General features: G+C 41.9%; 1 protein-coding gene across 2 annotated transcripts in view; it reads right to left on the bottom strand.

Moving 5' to 3' along the window:
* Positions 1-222: 222 nt before the first annotated feature.
* nr6a1a (nuclear receptor subfamily 6, group A, member 1a) overlaps positions 223-21034 on the bottom strand; it is a 113852-nt gene continuing 93040 nt past the window's right edge. For both annotated transcript variants that reach the window (XM_035998392.1, XM_031300850.2), the window contains 8 exons: positions 12720-12950; positions 11381-11436; positions 9755-9915; positions 8786-9016; positions 7559-7813; positions 2980-3101; positions 2728-2880; positions 223-1172 (listed from right to left, as the gene is read on the bottom strand). In XM_035998392.1, the coding sequence (XP_035854285.1) occupies positions 1042-1172; positions 2728-2880; positions 2980-3101; positions 7559-7813; positions 8786-9016; positions 9755-9915; positions 11381-11436; positions 12720-12950 (1340 nt within the window). In that variant the 3' untranslated portion in view covers positions 223-1041. The remainder of the gene's footprint in view (positions 1173-2727; positions 2881-2979; positions 3102-7558; positions 7814-8785; positions 9017-9754; positions 9916-11380; positions 11437-12719; positions 12951-21034) is intronic.

Raw genomic sequence — 21034 nt, 5'->3', positions numbered from 1 at the left:
AATTGAGCCATCTGACAAGAAGCAGAGGGAAAAAAAAAACATATCTCATCACATCTGCTCTATGCATATATGTGTGCACAAGAAATGTGTGCATGTTTAGCAGCATTTAGAATGAAATCCGGCAACATACTCGTCTGTCCAGCAGAGGGTTCTCCCCTCTGACACAGATTGATTAATTTCCTATACTGATCCTTCATTGATAAGAAATCTTTTTTTTTTTTGGTGGAGCTATCAGCTCCCTACCCATCATTGGGTGTTTGAAAAAAGCATTGCATAACACTTTGGTCAAAAAAGAAAAACAATAAAACTAAAAACAGCCAACCTAGCTATCCTCCCCTTCCCCTGCAATAAAGCCTTACATCCCCGGTCTATGATTGTAGAAAATACCCGTATGCTCCTTTTTTTTTTTTTTCCACTGAAGATCCCACAGATCCAACAACTGTCACCTTAACCCACGGAATGTTAAATTGACAAGACTGCCTCCCATAAGTAGGATGTCAGAGAGTCCATGCAGATAAAGTAGCTCAATTTTGCTGAATACTTTTTGCATTTTCAGTGTAACAAAACACCGTTTTTTCAATCTTTGATTCATGCAGCTCCTTTGAACATTCAGTGTCTGATTGAGGTGCCAAAGCATCCAAAGGGATTTGGTTTTGGACTGGGCAACTCTTCATTTTAACAGACAGAAAAAGGTACCCGAAAATAGCAACAACATTTTCCTGAGGTAGTCACATGTGTCTATCCGCCCCCCCCCGTCTGAATAAAATAAACTCTTTTAAAGTCTAGCTCTAACAATAGCAACACTGACACATTGAGCAAACTGGATACACACTTGTAAACTCCAAAGACCAATGCATCTACGAGCATTTGTTTTGTACAGAAGCATGTGCACAGTGTAAATCAGCATACATTCAGCTCTGTCGTGTAATAAATATATAAAGAAAAAAGGTACAAAAAACAAACTAGCTGCTTGTCACATTCACAAGAGGGGAGACCAGTCCCTCGGCTTGGGGTGGGGGTGGGGGGCTGGGGGGGGTCGGTCTAGTTTCCGGAGGAGGTGGTCACGCAGGGCGACGGGCCGGTCCTGTAGCTGGTCAGGCTGGATTTGCAGGAGTGCAAGACTGCTTTGAACAAGAGTGGGAGCTGCTCCAGAGGGACATTCACAAGCTTCCCTGCAAACAAGGTAGGGTTAGCTTAATAATAATAATAACTTAACCCTCTGAGGCCTAAGGGCATTTTCACATATCTTCTTAAATTTACCTTTTTAAGGTATAACTGATCCCCATGTGTTTTGTATCAAAATGTCCAGAACAAACTCAGCTTTCCGTATAGTGACACCCACATTTTTTCCAGAGCAATGTGTAAAGAGATAATCTGGCACTAAAGCTGAAACGTTGATTTCCACTTTTTGAAATTCCTCAAATCTCTTTTGAAAACAAACAGTAAAACGAGTTTACCAAAGTCTGTAGGTTATATATGACTAAAATAGTGAATAAATGTCAAATGGAATTTTTTTAATATCGCTCATCTTTTAACACTTCATGCACATTTTTTTTCACATTTAAAGCCAATCAGGACAGGGAGGGACTATGCCCTTTGAGCTGGTGGAAGGTTTCCAATGTGAAACATAATGCTGAATTTCATAGACAGAAACACTAAACAAAAAAAAGGAATGAAAATGTATTACTGAATGTGTCCTTTGAAGATGTAAACTCAGAGTTATGAGTGCGACTCTATGGAAATGTTATACGGAATTTATCGATATAACAGGTAACCACGGAGGAAGTTTGGCATTTGCATTGACATCAAACATCATAAACAGCAAATTAAAATGGGAGCAGATCAAAAAAACAGGGAGGCTCCGTTACTAAGTACTTCCAAAACAAATGATGTTAGAAATAAATAGCATCTCTAATCTAAAATAAAGGCCTTGCTCTCTCCGGTCATGCGCCGGTTGGAGCCAAAGAGCCACCATTTCTTTTGGCTATGTAATATTGCACAAAAGCCCCCCTACAAAATGAATTGGTAAAAGAGGAATACCATTAAAGGACAAATTGGGCGCAAAATGACCCTAGGGGTTAATAACACGTGTACCGAGTCGACCGTTCTCTGGGAATTGTTTTCATGCTAATCGAATGTGACCAGTTTTAGCGCAAACCGCTAATTAGCTTATAACGCTAGTCATCGGGGCACTGGTAAAGTAAAAAGAAATCGCTATTTGTATACCACTAACAAGGCTCAAAATAGCACCACACTTCCACGGTAGCGTAAGGAGGCTCCCTACATGTAAACCGAAGCATTGAGAACTTTGTAAGTGTACAGACAGTTTATTAAAAAGATAGTTTATAAAGACAGTACCGTTCACGTATACAGACAGGTGCCAACAGTCACGACCAGTGGAACGACGAACGGCGTGCAACTAGTAACCAGTAACATAGCTCAAGCACGGCGTTCGTCGTTCGAATAGGTTGTGACTGTTTTCCCAAGATGGCGCCTAGCATTATAAGCTAATTAGCGGTTTGTGCTAAAACTGGTCACATTCGATTAGCATGAAAACAAATCCCAGAGAACGGTCGACTCAGTACACGTGTTATTAAGCCCTAGGTTCATTTTACGCCGGATTTTTGTCTAAAGGCAGCGATGTTCATGACACCATACAATAGACAAGTGTTGGATTTCACAACAAAAATACTGACCACTGTAATATACAGTACTCAGAGGCTTTACCTGCGATGCAGCGGATCTCCGGGAGACACATCATGATCTCAGGGAAGCGTTTGGGCTGGTGCGGGTACTTATATTCAGCGTAGTCCTGACACACATACCAGTAGCGCTTGTTCAGCTGCTCCAGCTGGGAGACGTTGGACAATCCTCTGATATCTGCAGAGATAGAAACGAACGGAGAGAGTCACGTGGAGAATACTGTATTGGGGTTTAAGAAAAGCTTGATCTCCCTAATAGCGGAGCTTGCAGCGTTACCTTGGTTGAGGAAGTTGATGGCTTTCATACAGGCATACTCCTCGTTGCTGATCTTCAACTGGTGAAACTTGCGGAACAGATATATCAACCTCTCCATCACCTCCATGCCGTCCTCGCTGAAGCTGAGGGAATCAGACACAGACTCGTCAAATGAAGCTGGGAAAGTGAAGTGGTGGATAAGGTATACACTCACTGGCCACTTTATTAGGCACACCTGTTCAACTGTTACCTTGCACGGCAGCTAGATTATCGCAATATCACACGCTTTTTAAAGCCATTCTCCAAACAAAACAGAAGATAGACTGAACTTTAGCAGGTTTACGGTCCACATGTTCACATTAAAATCCACTGTCAAAAAACATTAAATCCCTCAAGCCCCATTATCTTAAAGCTTCTATGCTTCGATGAACAAGGCAAAAATTAGGGAGGGAATATGTCAGATCTACTGAAAGTGCTTAACGTCTTGCTAATCCCACAGCTTTTTGAAGAAACATTCAAAAAGTGTAAATCCACTCATCAAAGCTCCATTTCCTGTCTTTCTGGCTCTCATAGTCCCAATCGCTCTCACAAACTTTAGTGCTGTCACTGTAAATCAGATGTCCACTCCTAAACTACACGCAAATTGACTGAGGCAGCAGAACAGCACCGTATATTAGGAGAATCAGTGTCATGAGGTCAGATAATTCCAAACCCCCACACATCCTTTTCTACCTAACGTGGGACATGTGTGTATTTCACATGCCAGACGGTGCTAGCCACAGCTCTGTCCTGAGGAGGCCTCCCGTTCACGGACCACTTCACTGGCCCTCATCCAACAACAATATCTTCCCTGCTGTGATAAGGAAAAAATATCAAACTTTGGGAGATGCTCAGCTCACAGAGTGGAACGTCTCGCCATTTGAGAGGATTATCGTTACAGTGGGGAACATTTCATTCCTGATATCCACCTTTCATCATAGTGAAATATTGAATTGGCAATGCTCCCAGAGGCTAAATCTAGCGTTTAATATCTTGTGTATATTAATGGTGCGATAGCCTCCACAAAAGAGACGTAGGAGTCTATATGAGTCACTGTAGGTGAGATATTAACACATATGAATGAGGGTCATTTCTTCAGGCTATGTAAATGTACTGTAGATGTCGGACATATTTATGTGGCTAGCTACCTCATTGTTGTGCTGATGTATGGTAGATCATGGTAGTCAGCTCACAAACATCTGGATAAAAGCATTATTAGTCTCGCATTGCCAGACCTTCCTCCACAGCGCGGCGGAGGAGGGTCTGGCTAGTCCACACATCATTCCGGGGTGGGAGAAAAACGTGCTCTGGTTTATTGGCATTTCTTTAAACCAATCACAATCGTCTTGGGTGGCGCTAAGTGCCGGACGGAGCGACGGTTGCGCTGCAAAAAATAGCCTCGGGAAGGAACTTGTTTTGGTGGAACGTGTACGTTCAAAAGTTGTTTTAGTCATGCGAGAGAAAACTCAGATTGGACAGATAGTCTAGCTAGCTGTCTGGATTTACCCTGGAGAGATCTGAGGAGCAGTTAACCATAGTCCTCAGAAATCCACCGGACTTTAAAATGCCAACACAAAGAAAACGAAAGGTGAGGGGCATCCGACGGAACCTCCGGCGGCAACAGAGCAATAACGTTAATGATATTGACTAAAGCATTAATAACCGGGGTTTTTTTTTGGCCACTTAAAGGGGAACGCACCACCTAAATTATGAACATGTCATTGCCATAGCATTGGGGAGTTCTATCAATATCTGTTAACATGAGCTTCTCGCTCTCAAAGCCAGGAACAAGTCTTACACTTGTGATGTCATAAGGTGTAAAGTGTGAAGCTGCTCCAAAGACAATGAATGGGAGAGTGATTTGGTTTTCTTCATTCTCCTGTCAGTTCCCATATTCTGAGAACATTCCTCTGGGTGTTTTCAGTGTCACCTGTAACTATCTTTCCCAATGCATTGTCTAAGCAGTTCCACATTTTATACTTGAGGACATCACATATTTGAGTTTTAGCACTAGTTTTTGGATTTGGGAGTTGTATATGTTTTGGCTAATATTTTTGGACTGTCTTACACCACTGGAATAACATGTAAGTATTTTGAAAATAGGCGTAGTTCCCTTTTGAGGACAGTGGAGCAAGCTGCAAAAACAATATTGGCATATTATAAACATTATATTGCTATGACAAAGTTAGCTTACATTTGCTTATTTACACACCCAGCACAAACACACACACAGCAACATTAGCAGTAGTTTGATTTTTAGCTCTGCTCTGGGCTCCAGATTCCCTGAAACATTCAGTTATTGCACTAATTTAAAATCATGATAACTGCATGATATATATTATTGTTAAAAATATTATTATGACTATACTTTAACCCTTGTTTGTTTTGTTTTATGCAGGTGTTGTGTTAAGTTCTGTATGTCACCCTGCTTCTCTTCGCCAATCCTTGTGTATTTTATCTTGGTTTCTTTCATTATATTTGTTACTGTAAAGTAAAATTAAACAAAAAAATATACTTTGGTGCCTAAAAGCAAACAATGAGCAGATGCTGAAACGCTCCATTGAGTTGAGGTAAACTACAGAGTTGGTGACTATAGTATCAGCGACTCCTTTCACATTACAGTTCTTGTTTATAGAAAATACTTATCGGCGCAGCTTTAGGTGCAGTCTGCAATTCTAAAGAAAGATTGTTGATATTTGAACCCAAAACCCAAACAAATACCTTCAGAGTGTTAGCGTGCCAGATTTCCCAGCCCTCTCACTCCCTTTCTCTTTATACATCATGACCTTTCCCCTGCAGTATTATTGTTGTGTTTGTTTCCCATTTACAGAGCCAGGGCTGTGCATGAACACAAGGGGCCCTATTTTAACGATCTAAGCTCACGGTGTGAAGTGCCCGTTGCAGGTGCGTTTAGAGCGTGTAAGAATTCACTTTTGCTAGTTTAACGACGTTAAAAAAGGGTTTGTGCGCAAGGCGCGTGGTGCAAAAGGGTTGTACTTAGTGTCTTAATTAATCATAAGTGTGTTTTGGGCGTAACATGCAATAAACCCAGCAGAGTGTCATCTCCCATTCCCTTTTAAAGCCAGGCGCGTTTGTACCATGGCGCACTGCTATTATGATGGCGGATTTGCTAAGCAGGAAGGAGAGATTTTCAGGAAACTGATCTGCTCATGCGTGAAGTGCACGCAAAGAGATCATATATGGCACGAGCACTATGCCACCAAAACTCCACGAGGTGAAGCAGGCGTTAAAATAACAATGAAATGCTGCGTTATTGACTTTAGACCAGGTTTTTGTTGGTCAATGGCGCGATCACTTTCCGCTGCCTCAAAATAGCAACACGCCAAGAATGCACCCTAACACACCTCCCTGTAAGACCAGCATGCCCATGGGCGCACAGATGGGTGCAGGTGCATTTGCCATTTAAACGACGTGGGCGCTGGACGGGAAATTAACAACTGCGTCGCTCTTAAACTAACAAAGACACTTGCGTCGGGCTTTGTACTGCACTGCGCTGCACTGCACTGCACTGCACTGCGCTGCGTTGCGTTGGGTGCAAGATGGGGACCAAGATGTTCTTCCAGCGCACACATAGAACAGACAGCCATAAGAAGATATTCACTGAATTTGAAAAAAAGTGTTTTGGATTAGAACTGAGACTCCACCTTTAAGTAATTAAAGGGGAACTTTGTTTTTTCAACCTGGAGTTGAATGGGAGCAACAGTATTTGAAACTGGTACAGTATTAAGCAAGGACAAGCCACGATGTAACGTTAACGGGCAATCGCGCACCGTCACTTTACGTCCACCAAAAGTGCTTGTTTTGCAAGTGACATGCTCAGATTATTATTCCTTTTTGTTGAAGATTTTTTTAACATGATACATCCCCAAAATCGCTAACCCTAACTCCATTTAAATAAACAGTAATTTTCGTGAAACACACATCATTTAAAGTCGACAGAAACTAAATAAAACTCAAATCAAATATTGGTTCGTCTTTCCATTGTCCACAATCACCACTCTGGTTTGGTTGATATACATGCTAAAATTACTGTTTATTTAAATGGAGTCCGGTGAGTTAGGCAGTGGTCATTTTGCAGCAGTTTCTAGTCGGACAAAAAGGATCTAACTCTTTAAAAAAAAAGCCTATCTGTGTAGGGATCCTCTCCATAATGTTGTCAGACACTTGGAATAATAATGTGAGCCTGTCGGTGGCAGAAACAGCCCTTTTAGCGGACAGAAACTGACGATGCGCATTTGCCTTTTATGATTACATTGCAGCCCGGTACGCGGCTGCCGGTCACAACATTCTCGCACAATACTGGACAGATCTCAAATATTTTTGTTCACATTAGTCACTTAGACACCAATGCATGGGAAAATAGGGTCCACAATAAAAAAAATGCAAAAATTCCCCAGTGAAGTCATACTTTACATGTGTAATTTGTTGTATGGTTACAAACTAATTGTCGTGTTTAGGTCTTGTTAGGTCTGGCAATAAACTGGGAAATAAAGCAACCACTCTGGGACCCCTCTTTACTCTCTGAGAGCATTCCACTCACCCCTGCAGCTCGTCGTCAGACGGTGTGTACTTGGCGGTGACGTCGGCCAGGTCTCCGAAGATCTGGGCGCTGTAGATGGTGAGGCAGGAGAGCAGGATGAGTTCCTGCCAGGTGGAGCTGAGCAGGCAGGTGTAATCCTCTATGGAGAGCTCGCAGAAGAACGGCAGCTTCTTGATCCAGGAGATCTGGCGGAAGAGCAGCTCGTCCGCCAGGCGGCACAGCAGCGCAAACAGCTCCACCTGGGTCACTTTGTACCTGGGACACAAAAAAAAAATGTTTGAATAGGGAAGTGATACATGACCAAAATATTGGCTTGTTATGTAAAACCAGATTTGCAGTGTTCACTCTGGATCACCACTACCACGATGTCATTTGATTGATGACATATTGAATGCTGAAGTCACCATGCCAACATTGTTATTCCACCACACTAATGGTACGTGTCAAATTTCAAAACCAACCAAAATGGCAGCTGTTTTGGAAAACAATTTCTTATTTTACGAACATAGTACACAAAACGTGTTTCTTTTAAGAGGCGGGCAAGCCGTGCCGGCTAGAGCTGTAATCGGCCTTAAAAGTTAGGCCCGACAAGGCCAGAGCCTGACAGAATTCGGCCCAAGCCCAACAAGTACATTTTGATTGACAGCTTTTTAAAAGCCCAAACCCGTTTACAGCCCGACATTATTAAAATGTCCGCACGCACTAAGCTCTTTTGCCTTTTGTCAAGAATTAGTCATTTATACATTGCTTAACATAATTTATTCATGACTAACGTAGGCTATAGGCCACTTGGAAGTTGGAACAAAAAAATAACATAAGTCCAGAGGCCAGCCTCCGTTTCACCTCATCAGCATCCATTTTCGCGCTAATTGAAACACATCACCTGACCACCTGCTCATTTACCACGCAACCCGGAGCGCAAGCCCGAGCCCGGCCCGAGTTCGTGTACAATGATAGAAATTAAGACCGAACCCAAAAGATCTTCAGCTCTGGTGCCGGCCGCTCCTCATTTACATGAAGTTGTCTGGATTCAACTTTATGCAAATGAGGAGCGGGCGACTCAACGCCTATCTTCTCCAGTCCCCCGCGACCCTACCAGAATGCATAGCACGGCTGCTCCCGTAGCAATGAATGGGAAGCGTCGAAATGACGTGAAAATTACACCTGCCTGATAATCGGACTATCCCTAGTTAGAATATGTAGTATCTTGTGTATGGATGGACTCACCCGTCTTCTATGAGCATAGGGGTTGCCAGGGGGGCCAGGTCTTCAGCAGCCACCAGCTGCAGCACCAGTGGGTGGGACTGTGGGTAGAGGCTGCGGGGCTGGGGGGCCAGCAGGCCGGACTGGGCCGCGTAGCTGAACAGGTGAGGCAGGAGCTGGTAGTGTGTGGACATGGAGGTGTTGATGTATTGGTCCCTGAGGGCCGCCGTGTAGCCGTTCATTTCCACAGAGCGGCTGGAAGCACACAAAGGTCAAAAGGTTACACACACTTGGCCATATTTGTTTATATTTAAAGGAATAATGGGACATTTTGGGAAACACACTCGGGTACCATCTTTCTAGTGTAGGCTAGTGTAGTTTCAGCGGTGGAAAAAGTATTCAGCTCATTTACTTAAGTAGAAGTAGTAATACTTCACTGTCAAAATACTCTCTTAAAAATAAAAGTTACGCATTGAAAATGTTAAGTAAAAGTATGTAGAGCTCCACTCTATTTACTATTACAAATCTTAGCATACAAAACTTTACAGTACTCATTTTGTACCTGCATACTAATGCCTACACTGCACAGGCATTCGGTTAGTGTTGTTCATTTCTGCTCGCATTTCATTTGATAAAGTATTCCTCTGAATAGCTATCCCGTGGTAATAAACCTTATGTTTATACATAACGAGACTAAAATAAATACAGCCAGGCGAGCAGCTAGACAGTATTTGTCCTTGATGAGTGCAGATAGACATTGTGCTCATCTGCACAGCAAGAATTGCAGATAGTGCAGCGAGTTCTTTGTGTTTGCTATCATCAGCCGAGTCTGAGGAGCGGGCATATTCAGAATTTTTTCGGCTGATGAATACCTTTTAACTAAAAGTCTGGTTAAGATGGGAACGAGGTGTCTGTCAGGGCCGGCTCATTATCTCAATGGTGAGGCGAGTGCCGGGCGCTGCAGTGGCTGAGTGGATGAGACGAGTGACTCACTTGGATGACAGGGTGGAGGCGGGCGATGGCTGATTGCCCTCCGAGGCTCCGTTGCTCGGAGAGCTGTGGTCGCTGTCGCCGTTGGTGCCCCAGGTGTGCTCCGGGGCATCCTCCTTGAACTCCTGGCCTGACATGATCCGCTCTATCTCCTCCTCTGTGATCTGTAACACACACGCACACACACTTAAAGAGGGTGTGGGCTTTTTTTTTCTTTGCAGCACATCCTCATGTGTCCAAAAGCACTGGACTGTGTATCTCAGGTCAATGGATTAGCATCTACTAGCACCACACTGCTTTTCACTCAAATGTTGAAGAGCAAGGATGCACAATCACACAGCGAAATAGGAAGCCAGAAAGAAGGAGGCAAAAGGTGTGTGTGTGTGTGTGTGTGTGTGTGTGTGTGTGTGTGTGTGTGTGTGTGTTACATGTTCAATGTTCGAACAGGGAAGTGTGTGTGTGTGTGTGTGTGTGTGTGTGTGTGTGTGTGTGTTACATGTTCAATGTTCGAACAGGGAAGTGTGTGTGTGTGTGTGTGTGTGTGTGTGTGTGTGTGCGCTTGCACGTGTGTTACTGTGTGTGTATGTGTGTGTGTGTGTGTGTGCTTGCACGTGTGTTACTGTGTGTGTATGTGTGTGTGTGTGTGTGTGTGTTACATGTTTGATGTTCGGACACGGAAGAGTGTGTGTGTGTGTGTGTGTGTGTGTGTGTGTGTGTGTGTGTGTGTTACATGTTCAATGTTCGGACAGGGAAGTGTGTGTGTGTGTGTGTGTGTGTGTGCTTGCACGTGTGTTACTGTGTGTGTGTGTGTATGTGTGTGTGTGTGTGTTACATGGTCGGACAAGGCGGTATGTGTGTATGTGTGTGTGTGTGTGTGTGTGTGTGTGTGTGTGTGTGTTTGTGTGTGTGTGTGTGTGTTACATGGTCGGACAAGGCGGTGTGTGTGTGTGTGTGTGTGTTACATGTTCGATGTTCGGACGTGGCTGTGTGTGCGCGTGTGTTTGATTGGCTGATACACACACAGCCAAAAATAAAGGAATCCTTTGCCGCTCTGCGAAGGAAAAAAAAAAAAAAAAAAAAAAAGCTGTTTTGAAAGGCATCAGCATGCCAGTTAAATGTGGTGTCTTGTATCCGTGGCTCAGGGGGTCAATTTACTTTGATTTCCATGAATTCAATACGCATACTGAAACAGCAATTCATTCCATTATTAATGCCAGGGAGGTATTTAAATGGAAGCGGGCGTTTTTTATTTAATGGACTTGCTGAATTGAGCTGGAATGAATTGACCACATCCCTACCTAGCCTTGTGTCACACATTATCCCTCACCGCTTGTTTCTCTCGTCAGTGTTAACAATGAAGCCGGCTCTGAAGAGGGAATAATAAGCGGCTACATGATTATACCGATGATACAACAAGGTCAGGGCTCACTCTCGTTACATACACTCAAATCATTAGCATCACAGCACTCAAACTCAGTGTTGTTTAAGTGAATGGTTTGTGCTCTGAATGCAATCGCAGCGAGCTAACTCGGGGGACGATAATATGTACAGTATAGAGTGGCAGGGGGTCAGCGAGTGTCACAAAAACAACATTTCTGCCGAGTATTGAACAGGAAGGCGGTACGTTACCTGAACAGGCCCGATGCTTTTGTTCCTCCCTCCTGGCATGCCATCCTCCCTGATTGCTACATGACAAAAAGAAATACAAAAAAAGAAATCTACATATGGTCCACAAACAGAACATGATTAAGGATAAGTATCAGAGCACCACCCAGTGGCTGAAACAAATTACACTTCACATCATTTATTTCCATGTGGGGATTTTTTCAAAACAGAACTTTTTCCTTGTTTGTGTTGGCAGGCAAAGATGTTTTTTTTTTTTTTTTCCCCCGTTTCCCGGGAACAGTTTGCTAAAAGTTAAAGGAATCTATTTCACGTGTCAACACAAGTTTAAATCACAGTATTTAGAGGATAAATCATATAAAATGAGGCTATCAGGCTGAAGGAGCACTGCAGGCTCATTTACGATTATCGCCCACTGGGAGGCAGCGTTGTACTTAACTAACCGGATTGAGCCATCTCCAGCATTCCCTCAGAAGGCCAAAGAAAGTCCCATGGTTAGGGTGCTTCCTTCCAGGACGTTAGCAGCAGATAAAATCCCTCTTGGCATGTGCCATGTTTTAGGTTTTCATAACTAAAAATATTTGCTGATTCGGCTTAGTTTTAGGGGTTACTCAACAGAATGATGTAAAACCGGGGTGTCAAACTTATTTAAGTTCATGGGCCACATCCCCCTAATTTGAACTCAAGTGGGCCAGACCAGTAAACCACTCCAGAAAGATCAGAAACTTTATCTTGATCACACATCAAAATACTGCACAATATGCAACTTGTACCAACATAGGTTATACTTATATCTGTATTAATACTATTTAAGTAGGTTTGTACATTTTTATTCGCCACTTGTATATATACCTGTGTACGTTCTTCCCTTTGTATTTTTTTTATATTTTTTTGGAATAGTTGTTCTTGTATTCTATCCTATTTATTATTTCTTGTATATTATTGTATGTATGTGTGCTGTGTGTCTTATATTTTGCTGCTGTAGCGCTGGAAATTTCCCAATTTGGGATCAATGAAGTCTATCTAATCTAATCCAATGGGATTGCCTTTTTCCAGTGTGGCCCTGATGGCTGCGATCGTTTTTAGGTTGCTACAACATATTAGATTGTACTACTTATTCAGGTCATTTCATTATATTGTATTTAAATCATATTTGTAGTTTTTTTATGAGAAGAGAGGGCCACGGCAAAACACATTTCATTATCTCTGTACTTTGTACTTTTAAACGCACATGACAATAAACTTGAAAGATGCAATTTAGTGAAGTTGAGGTTTGACACCCCTGCTTTAAAGTGTTAAAAAATGCAAATGGAAACAATGTCCCTGTGATGTGTCCACGCGTTACCTTTGCGGTTCATCCCCATTTGCAGACACTTGAGGAGGCGGCAGTACTGGCAGCGGTTGCGCTGCTTGCGCGACATCTCGCAGTTCTTGTCGCGGCTGCAGCGGTACACGCGCTTGTTGCAGATGCTGCGCTTGAAGAAGCCCTTGCAGCCCTCGCAGGAGATGATGCCATAGTGCAGGCCCGTGGCGCGATCTCCACAGATAAGGCAAGTACGCTGGTCCGCTGGATCATCTGTTAAAGGGACAGAACAGAAAAAGGAAAAGGGATGCATTTAGAACTTGGGCTGAATGCACATTTATCAACATGAGCACAGAGTCCAACATGTAAATGTGCCAGATTTAGCCATGCGGGCTAATTTTTCATCTGCAGTCCCTAGCAGGTTGATGGCTTAAAACAAAAGATACGCTACAACAATACAACACATACACATAAAACAAGAACACATAGGCAAGTATAATGACACAACCAAAAAGTTACGCACTAAAGCTTTAATAGCAGCATCTACATAGTGCACCTTATATGATCATGTTAAATAAAGTAATACAAAATAAATTAAATATCCACTGTAAATGAGATAAAATAGACTTTTTTAATCCCAAAGGAAATTTGTCTTGTTGGAAGAATTCAACACAAAAAATTGGACATTTCTGTAAACAATCTGTGATATGCAACATTATTCCAGCACTTGAACCCTAAAATATAAAAATAAAAATAGGAATGAAATATGTTAAACCAAATGTTACACCAAACAGTCAACTAAATGTTGCACAATCGCCGCCTTCACGATTAGCTAATCGCATTCTTTCAAATCTCAATTCCGATTTGAAAACGATTAATCGTTCAGCCCTATTTAGAACCACTTCAACCCACCTCTTAACACTAATTCATCCACAGTGTGACAAAAAAAAAGGTGCAAGAACCTCGCTGGAGGCACAAGTTTTTAATTGAGACCATGGGGGGCGGTTGGGGCTTAAGCACTAGCCAGGCGCTGGCTAATCCAAAAGGATTCTTAAGCCCTATAACTCTTATTTTGTGAAAGTGGAAGGTGTAACAGGCAGCGGGACAGGCAGCGGAGACGTCTCGAGGATGTTTTATTCAGCAGCTCTGATGAGAGGAGGCAGCGAGCTAAAAACGACACGGCTGATTTGTTTACAGGCTCTCCTTTCTCTTCTTCTGACAACAGCAGTATCACTTGAAACGTCCTCTTCATGCTGAAGAGCTTTGAGACATAGTACTCTGTCTGAAATGTTGTACGTCAATCAACTCAATTGGTGACTGACAATTTGGAGAGTTTTATTATCAGTCTATCCATCTAGCTCCTCAAGCAGCGGTTCTCAAACGTATCTCTCAAAGGCCCGTGTCAGAATTGATTTTTCTTTTTTTTTTTAAGGTCAGGGGTCCGGAACGATTGGCGAAAACAAAAACAGTTAATCAACTAACTTATAATTTTTAACCCTCCTGTTGTCCTCGACCTATTTTCAAAAAGTTACTATATCAGAAATGTGGCTTTTTTCACCCAAATTGTCATTTCAAAAATAACATGGATGGTTCGGTACAACGCTCTTCACAAGTCAAATAAATAATCACTTCACTACTTCCATTGAATTTGAGTTTTATTCAATGTTATAGCATATGAAGAAAAGAATTGGTAAGAGAACGTTGAAAAAAAGTCGGAAAAAAACGTCAAAAGTGCAGAGAAAAAGAAATCGACAAAGACATCGGGAAAAAGTGACAAAGAACTTTGGGAAAAGTGACCAAACGTCAAAAAAGTGACAAAAATGTTGGAAAAAGCTTCAAAAACGTGGTAAAAAAACAACAACAAAAGCCGGGGTGAACAGCGGGAAAAAGTTTTGGTCAAAAAGTTGCATGGTCGACGGCAAGCCAACACAAGGGTTAAGCAACACACATTCAAGTTGAGTACTCCTGGTCAGCCTTAGTACCGTTACCAGTACCTGGAATTTGGTACCGGTACCTTTTTTCGGTACCTATACTTTCTCTCTTATAACAAAAAACTGTATTTCAGTTGTAAAAATACTGTAAGTCCAAACCTATTTATGTTTTTAGGGGGAGGGAGATCTACAGTCCGTTACACTGCTGTTCAACTTCACTAACAATGTATTGATCAGTAGAAAATGTATTTAAAAGTAGAAAACGTTACACTTCATAAAGTACAGTATTCATAACAAAGAGTTTACGGGCTGGGTCCGGATTGACCTGTCCGCTTTTCCAACCATCACAACTCTAGTTTTGGTTGAAATAAACACGTAGTTTACCGATTTACATGTGAAAATAGGTTGGCTCTTTACACGCTAAAAGTATTGCTTTTTTAAATGGAGTCTGGTGGTTTTACCCTAGCGACTGAAGAGCTGTTTCTGGTTAAACAGAAAGGTCTCAAAGAGGTTTTAAAGGTCTATCTTTGAAGGGATCCTTTCCATAATGTCACAATGACACTTAGAATATTAATCTGAGCCTTCGCCATTTCGCTTAATACTGGACCAATGTCAAAGATTGTTGTTCCCATCAGTCACTTAGACACAAAAACATAGGAAAATAGGTTGGAAAAAACGGTAGTTACCCTTTAAGTATCGAAAAATGCCTTGTCATTCAGTACTCAATTTCAATACCTAAGAAGTAAATCTCATCAGCGTCAGTGAACCAATAACCATGCAGCATTCTTCTACCAAGATCTAATAATGTCTGTGATTGGCTGTCAAAGTCGTAAAGACACGCAGGAAAAACTACTTTACCCAGAGACAGCTCACGTAATAGGGTGCTGGAACATAAATAAAAAAAATTGTGCCGTAATGTCGCAATTATTTATTGTTCTATAAAATTGATATTGAACAAAAAAAGTATTGTTTAGGAACCGGTATTGAAGTCCCAATCTTGGTATCGCTACCGTTATCGAACATTTTTGAACAATACCAAGCCCTACTTACAATTGGTGGCTAATTTTCAGGACTGGCCCATGCCAAGCCTCTCTTGGCCTGGATGTTCCATACAGGCTCTCTCTCAATCATTAGCCATCACCTTTTGTTTCCTTAAAGAGCGCACACGTTGTGGTACATGAATGAATGAGGGCTGTCATTTGGAACATGCAAAGGGATATTTAGGGGCTTGAGGTAAGAGGAAGTGGGGGCTCACACCGTGTGGAACAAGATGTCCTGATACAAAGTACATTCAAAAATAGTAGTAGGAATTAAACTTGGTGTGATGCTGGTTTATAAAGGGTGCATGGCTGGCAGCTTGCTGACCATGAAGAATGAGACATTAAGCTGGCAAGAAAAGAAATGGGCCAAAGTCTTAGAAAGTGATTCAAAATGACGTTTTGGATGTATGGGAGAGCAGAGATATGTGACAGGGTGGGGAGAGGATCAAAGAGCGATGGGCATTACTGAGTACCTTCTTCGTGAAGCTACTTTACTAATCATGAAGGTGCTCTCAAACTGTTAAGACAGCAAACTGAGAGGGCGGTTGGAAAATCTTCTCTTAATCCCCCATCTACCTCCAGGCTACATAACGCACATAATCAAACTCACGGAGGAAGCCGAGAATTAAGTCGGAGCACATATTCTCTGCTGTCCACGGTCTTAAGCTTGAAGAGACACACACACACACACCTCCTGCTAACAGCCGCAGAGAGCAGATGGGTTGGACTCCATGGTTACAGAGAACTAGATACTAGCTGCAGCAGGAATGTGGCCTGCTGCTGATCTGCAGGCTTCACTGGGATCCAACATATCAGGACCAGATAGGTCATAGTGCGTTCCGTTTACCACGGAACTCGGAAGCCGATGCTGGGAATGACGTCGCACCCGAGTTGAATGCGCTCCACACAGTCGTATTTTTCATTGTTTTCATTAGCTCTAGCCAGGTTAGTCATTGTTAGCAACGCATTACGCTGGTTTTTTTTGTGCGTACAAACTGCTTAACAACACATCCACAGATAGAAGATGGACAGCACCGAGTGTACGACTTAGTGTTACGATTTAGTGAGACACAAATAAGACATTAGTGCTTATAACTGTATGTTACCACAGCTTTCACTACTGTTGATGCACGGAGCCGCCATGTTGGACTTCTTAGCTCAGGGTACTCTGTGGGTGTCTGACTTCCGAGCTCGGAAATCCGAGGTCAGGGGGGCGTGTTTCCGACTCTGACCTCGGACAATCCAACCTCCAAGTACAAATGACACGCATTATTAGACCAGTGTTTCTAAAATTGGGATACGTGTGTCCTTAAGGGGTACTTTGGAGTACTTCAGGGGGTACATGAGATTTTTTTCTAATCTAAATAATATCAGACATGCATAATTACTATAATTATTACACCCTATAGGTGTGAGTGAATTCAGTGGTTCTGAATATTTGCGGGGCAGGGAACATCGCATGACATACAAAATCTCAAACAAATTCTGCAAAATTTAGATTCTTTATTGTAATTAGTCATTTAGCCCAGTATTGTCTTCTAGTGATGAAAAAACAAGACAGATCATTTCACTTATTTTATGTAATTATTGGTGTAATTATTGTAATCACAGACTCTTTTCAATTTTGTTACTTCAGGTGAGCAAGCCAACTCTTACTACATAGCTTGAACTGCTGTCAAACCTTTTGTTGCATAGTAAGTAGAATTATGTAACATTTAAGCTCGTGATTCTTCTCTTCTTGGGTACACTTACAGCTCAGTTTTTTTTTTTTGTGTTTGAGCTGGAGATAAAAGCCTCCTGCAGGATCACTGGTGGTTGGTGGATGTAAAGTGCTTTAATGCTCTACTAAAGAAAGAATGTGCATGTGGACAGCAGCATGTTTGCTTTCAGAGAGAGCTTGCTCATGAGTAGAGAGAATGTAGTAGACATAACAGGTCTGAGGCTGCCGTCCAGCAGGTTAATGCTGCCTGCTGAGCCTGAAGATTAACCTGGACATCTGATTAATGTAAGACTCTTGTGTAATGCAACAAACTGCCCCGCACACAGACGGGGACCTTTACCCTCCTATGGGACTCTGTGGTTGGAAGTCAATAATGTAGGCAGACAAGCTGGGGATTGAAACCCCCGACTGTACCGACGGGTTTAAATCTCTTTCCTACTGACTGACTCCAATCATGTAGTTTAAGCTTCGGTCACACTACAGTACTGCTAAAGGCATTATTCACACATAAGGCGGCAAAGAATCACATACTGCTATCATTCAAAATCTCCATTGGTCCAGATTGTGGACTGAAATAGACATGCTGCTTTTGGATCACATTTTATGTAGTCTATATCCACGACGTTCCACTTCCGGGATTGCTCCGGTGCCGCGGAAATTCCAATGGTTGAAACTCATTTTGGCCAGATGTCCGTTACCTTCCACTTTCTGTGTGTTGGAATTCTAAACTCCGGTTGATTTATGAGGACTATGGTTAACTGCTCCTCAGATCTCTGCAGGGTAAATCCAGACAGCTAGCTAGACTATCTGTCCAATCTTTTTCGGTTGCATGACTAAAACAACATTTGAACGTACATGTTCCACCAAAACAAGTTCCTTCCCGAGGCTATTTTGCAGCGGCACCCTGCTACGCCCGGCGCTTAGCGCCGCACAAGACGATTGTGATTGGTTTAAAGAAATGCCAATAAACCAGAGCACGTTTTTCTCCTATCCCAGAATGCTGTGTGGACTAGCCAGACCCTCCTCCGCAGCGCTGTGGTAGAAGGTCTGGGAATGCGAGACTGCATTTTATATGTGACATTCTCTGCTCCAACAAAGTTATATACTGTTAATTATTATTATTCTATGAAAATATATATGATCATGTAAAAGAGTGGAGAAAATCAAATATCACAATGTTTTTGACGAAATACATCAATTTCGATATTGTGGCGATATTTTAGGGTTGACAATTGGTGTTTGTTTTACAAAATATTAACACAATGAGAGTTCTGATAAATAATCACCAATAATGTGGATACAATGACTACGTGGGTAAAGGCAAATAGTTAAACAGCTAGTAAGTCTGGTAAGTTCACTTTACTGTAATGCAGCCTTTCAAACCAGGAAAAGACAACACTTGCGTCATATCACAATATCCAACATTTAAGACGATATTTAGCCTCATATATTGATGTCGATATAACATCGATATATTGCCCGGCCCTAAGATGACGCCGCTGAAGAGTCCCACAAACACACACACGATGATACTGTTGACCTCATGATACAAGAAACCTGATATTGGGACCATTGTCAATGGCTGACCTAGTCACCCATCACTGATTCAAAGGCACAATATTTTGACAATAAAACAGGCCAAAGTGACACCATCTCTTAACATTCAAATGAGCAGGATTAGAGTTTTTCTGTGTGTAGATCATTTAAAGGGCCAGCTCACCAGAGGCATGTGACTGAGCTGAGAGCTAAGCCTCCCAGAGAGAGAGGGGGTTTTCATAGCGGGGCTGCAGGGTTCATGTACTAAAGGTAATTAGAAGGAGGTGGGGGGTGTATATGGCATAAAGCCTCTCCCAGATAATGAATGGTGAATTGAGGACTTCTAAAGCCCAGGGACAGATTACCATTTAAATGGTGCGAGGTTTTAAATGTGCTGCCTGCAGAAGCCTACAGGGGCTACCACACTGTACAGAGACAATGGGGTGTCACACAGTGAGCCCATCCTAGGATTAGAATTTAACTATTTTGGTGATTAACTCTATATAGCACAGAGGTTAAGGTGACTCTGAGAGAAAGCCCAACCAGTCTCAGAAATACCCTTGCTGAGGCACACAGTGTGACCTAGACACTCTACAGAGATGATTAACACTGTTCTATCATTACAAAAAGTAAGAATACAGGATATAATCAGGGATACAACTAATGATTAGTTTCATCATCGATTATTTTCTTGAGTAATTGTTTGCAGGGCTCAAAATTAGCACCAGCCACCAGCCAAATGCCGGCAAATTATGCAAATGGTTGGTAGATTTCCTTCACTCGCCAGCCAAAAAAGTGAAGTTAAACTATTGAGTGGCTGGTGAAATTTGAACATTCACTAGCCATTTGGCGTGTGGCCAAAAAAGTAAATTTTGCACCCCGATTGTTTGGTCTGAAAAATGTCAGAAAAAAGTGAAAGATGGCCATTATCATTTTATAAAAACTTTGTTTTGTCCAACCAACAGTCAAAGACTTAAACATATTCATTTCTACAATCGCATAAGACAAAGAAAAGCAGCACATCCTTACATTTAAGAAGGCTCAATAGGGGATGTTTGGCATTTTGCTTGGAACTTTACTTATAATAATATCATCCGAATAGAAATAATAATGAATAAATAAATCAGAATATTGGCTGATTAATCTATTCATTGTTTGTTTCTGCTCTCTAAATAATGCCTATATAGTACCTAAATCAAAAGAGTTTACTTACAAGATCACAAGTGTGTGGACTTGCCTTTAAGGATTAAGAGTTCTGTAATTTCTCTAAAAACTGAAACACAGAAGACTCTTCAAAATGAATACAGAGGAACACCAACTTCAATAGTGCTATATCTAGTCTGTAACTGCTTCTTTATGTGTGACAATATTCACTAAATTGACCCCTTTACCACCCATTGTTCTGCCCATGGGACAGCACTGTGGAGAACTTTGAAAAACTGCAGGTATGAGTAAGTTATTGAATATTAACAGTAGACTGCAATAAACTGTATCGACAGATCAGACTATCGTCTTCTTGGGTTATTCTCAAGAAGAAAACTCTGCTTTAAATTGATCCAGGTACAATGCCCAGCAGAATTTGTTTCATTACTTGGAGGATCACCACCTTTTTTAAAAGGGTAAAAGAGTGCTCCAGAAATATGCCTGACAACTTTTCAATAAAAGCAACCTTGTTTTAATTTATAATATATTTTTTTTTTTTTAAGTTTTAGCTCTGAATGAACTTCAGGCATGGTAACACAGAGCACAAGAGTTGAGCATCAGTTTAGCACAGATTCAGCTAAAATCTCAAAGAGCTTTTCAGCTGCTATGCTTCAAAATGAAGCAGAGAAGGCAGACTCAACAATATCACCATCCTCCTCAAACACTTTCAGCTAAAAAAAAAACTAAAAAAAACAACCCTGCTTTTACTGTATAGCGATCACCTCTGCACACGTTACTGTAAGTAAAGCTAAGCATTAGGCCATATGAAGACCCTGGCATCATAAAACATGAGGAAGATCAAATCAGCTCCCCAACCAGCCATTTGTCAGCCCATGTGCTCATTCAGGGAACACATTAAAACCATATATTTCACTGGCCACCCTATGTGAAAACGCCTGACTTCCTTCATTGAGGCAAAAACACAAA

The sequence above is a fragment of the Sander lucioperca genome, chromosome 2 (genome assembly GCF_008315115.2).
Source record: "Sander lucioperca isolate FBNREF2018 chromosome 2, SLUC_FBN_1.2, whole genome shotgun sequence".
Taxonomy (NCBI): Eukaryota; Metazoa; Chordata; class Actinopteri; order Perciformes; family Percidae; genus Sander; species Sander lucioperca.
The sequence above is the reverse complement of the archived record's forward strand: the minus strand, read 5'-3'. Positions and strand labels throughout refer to the sequence as shown.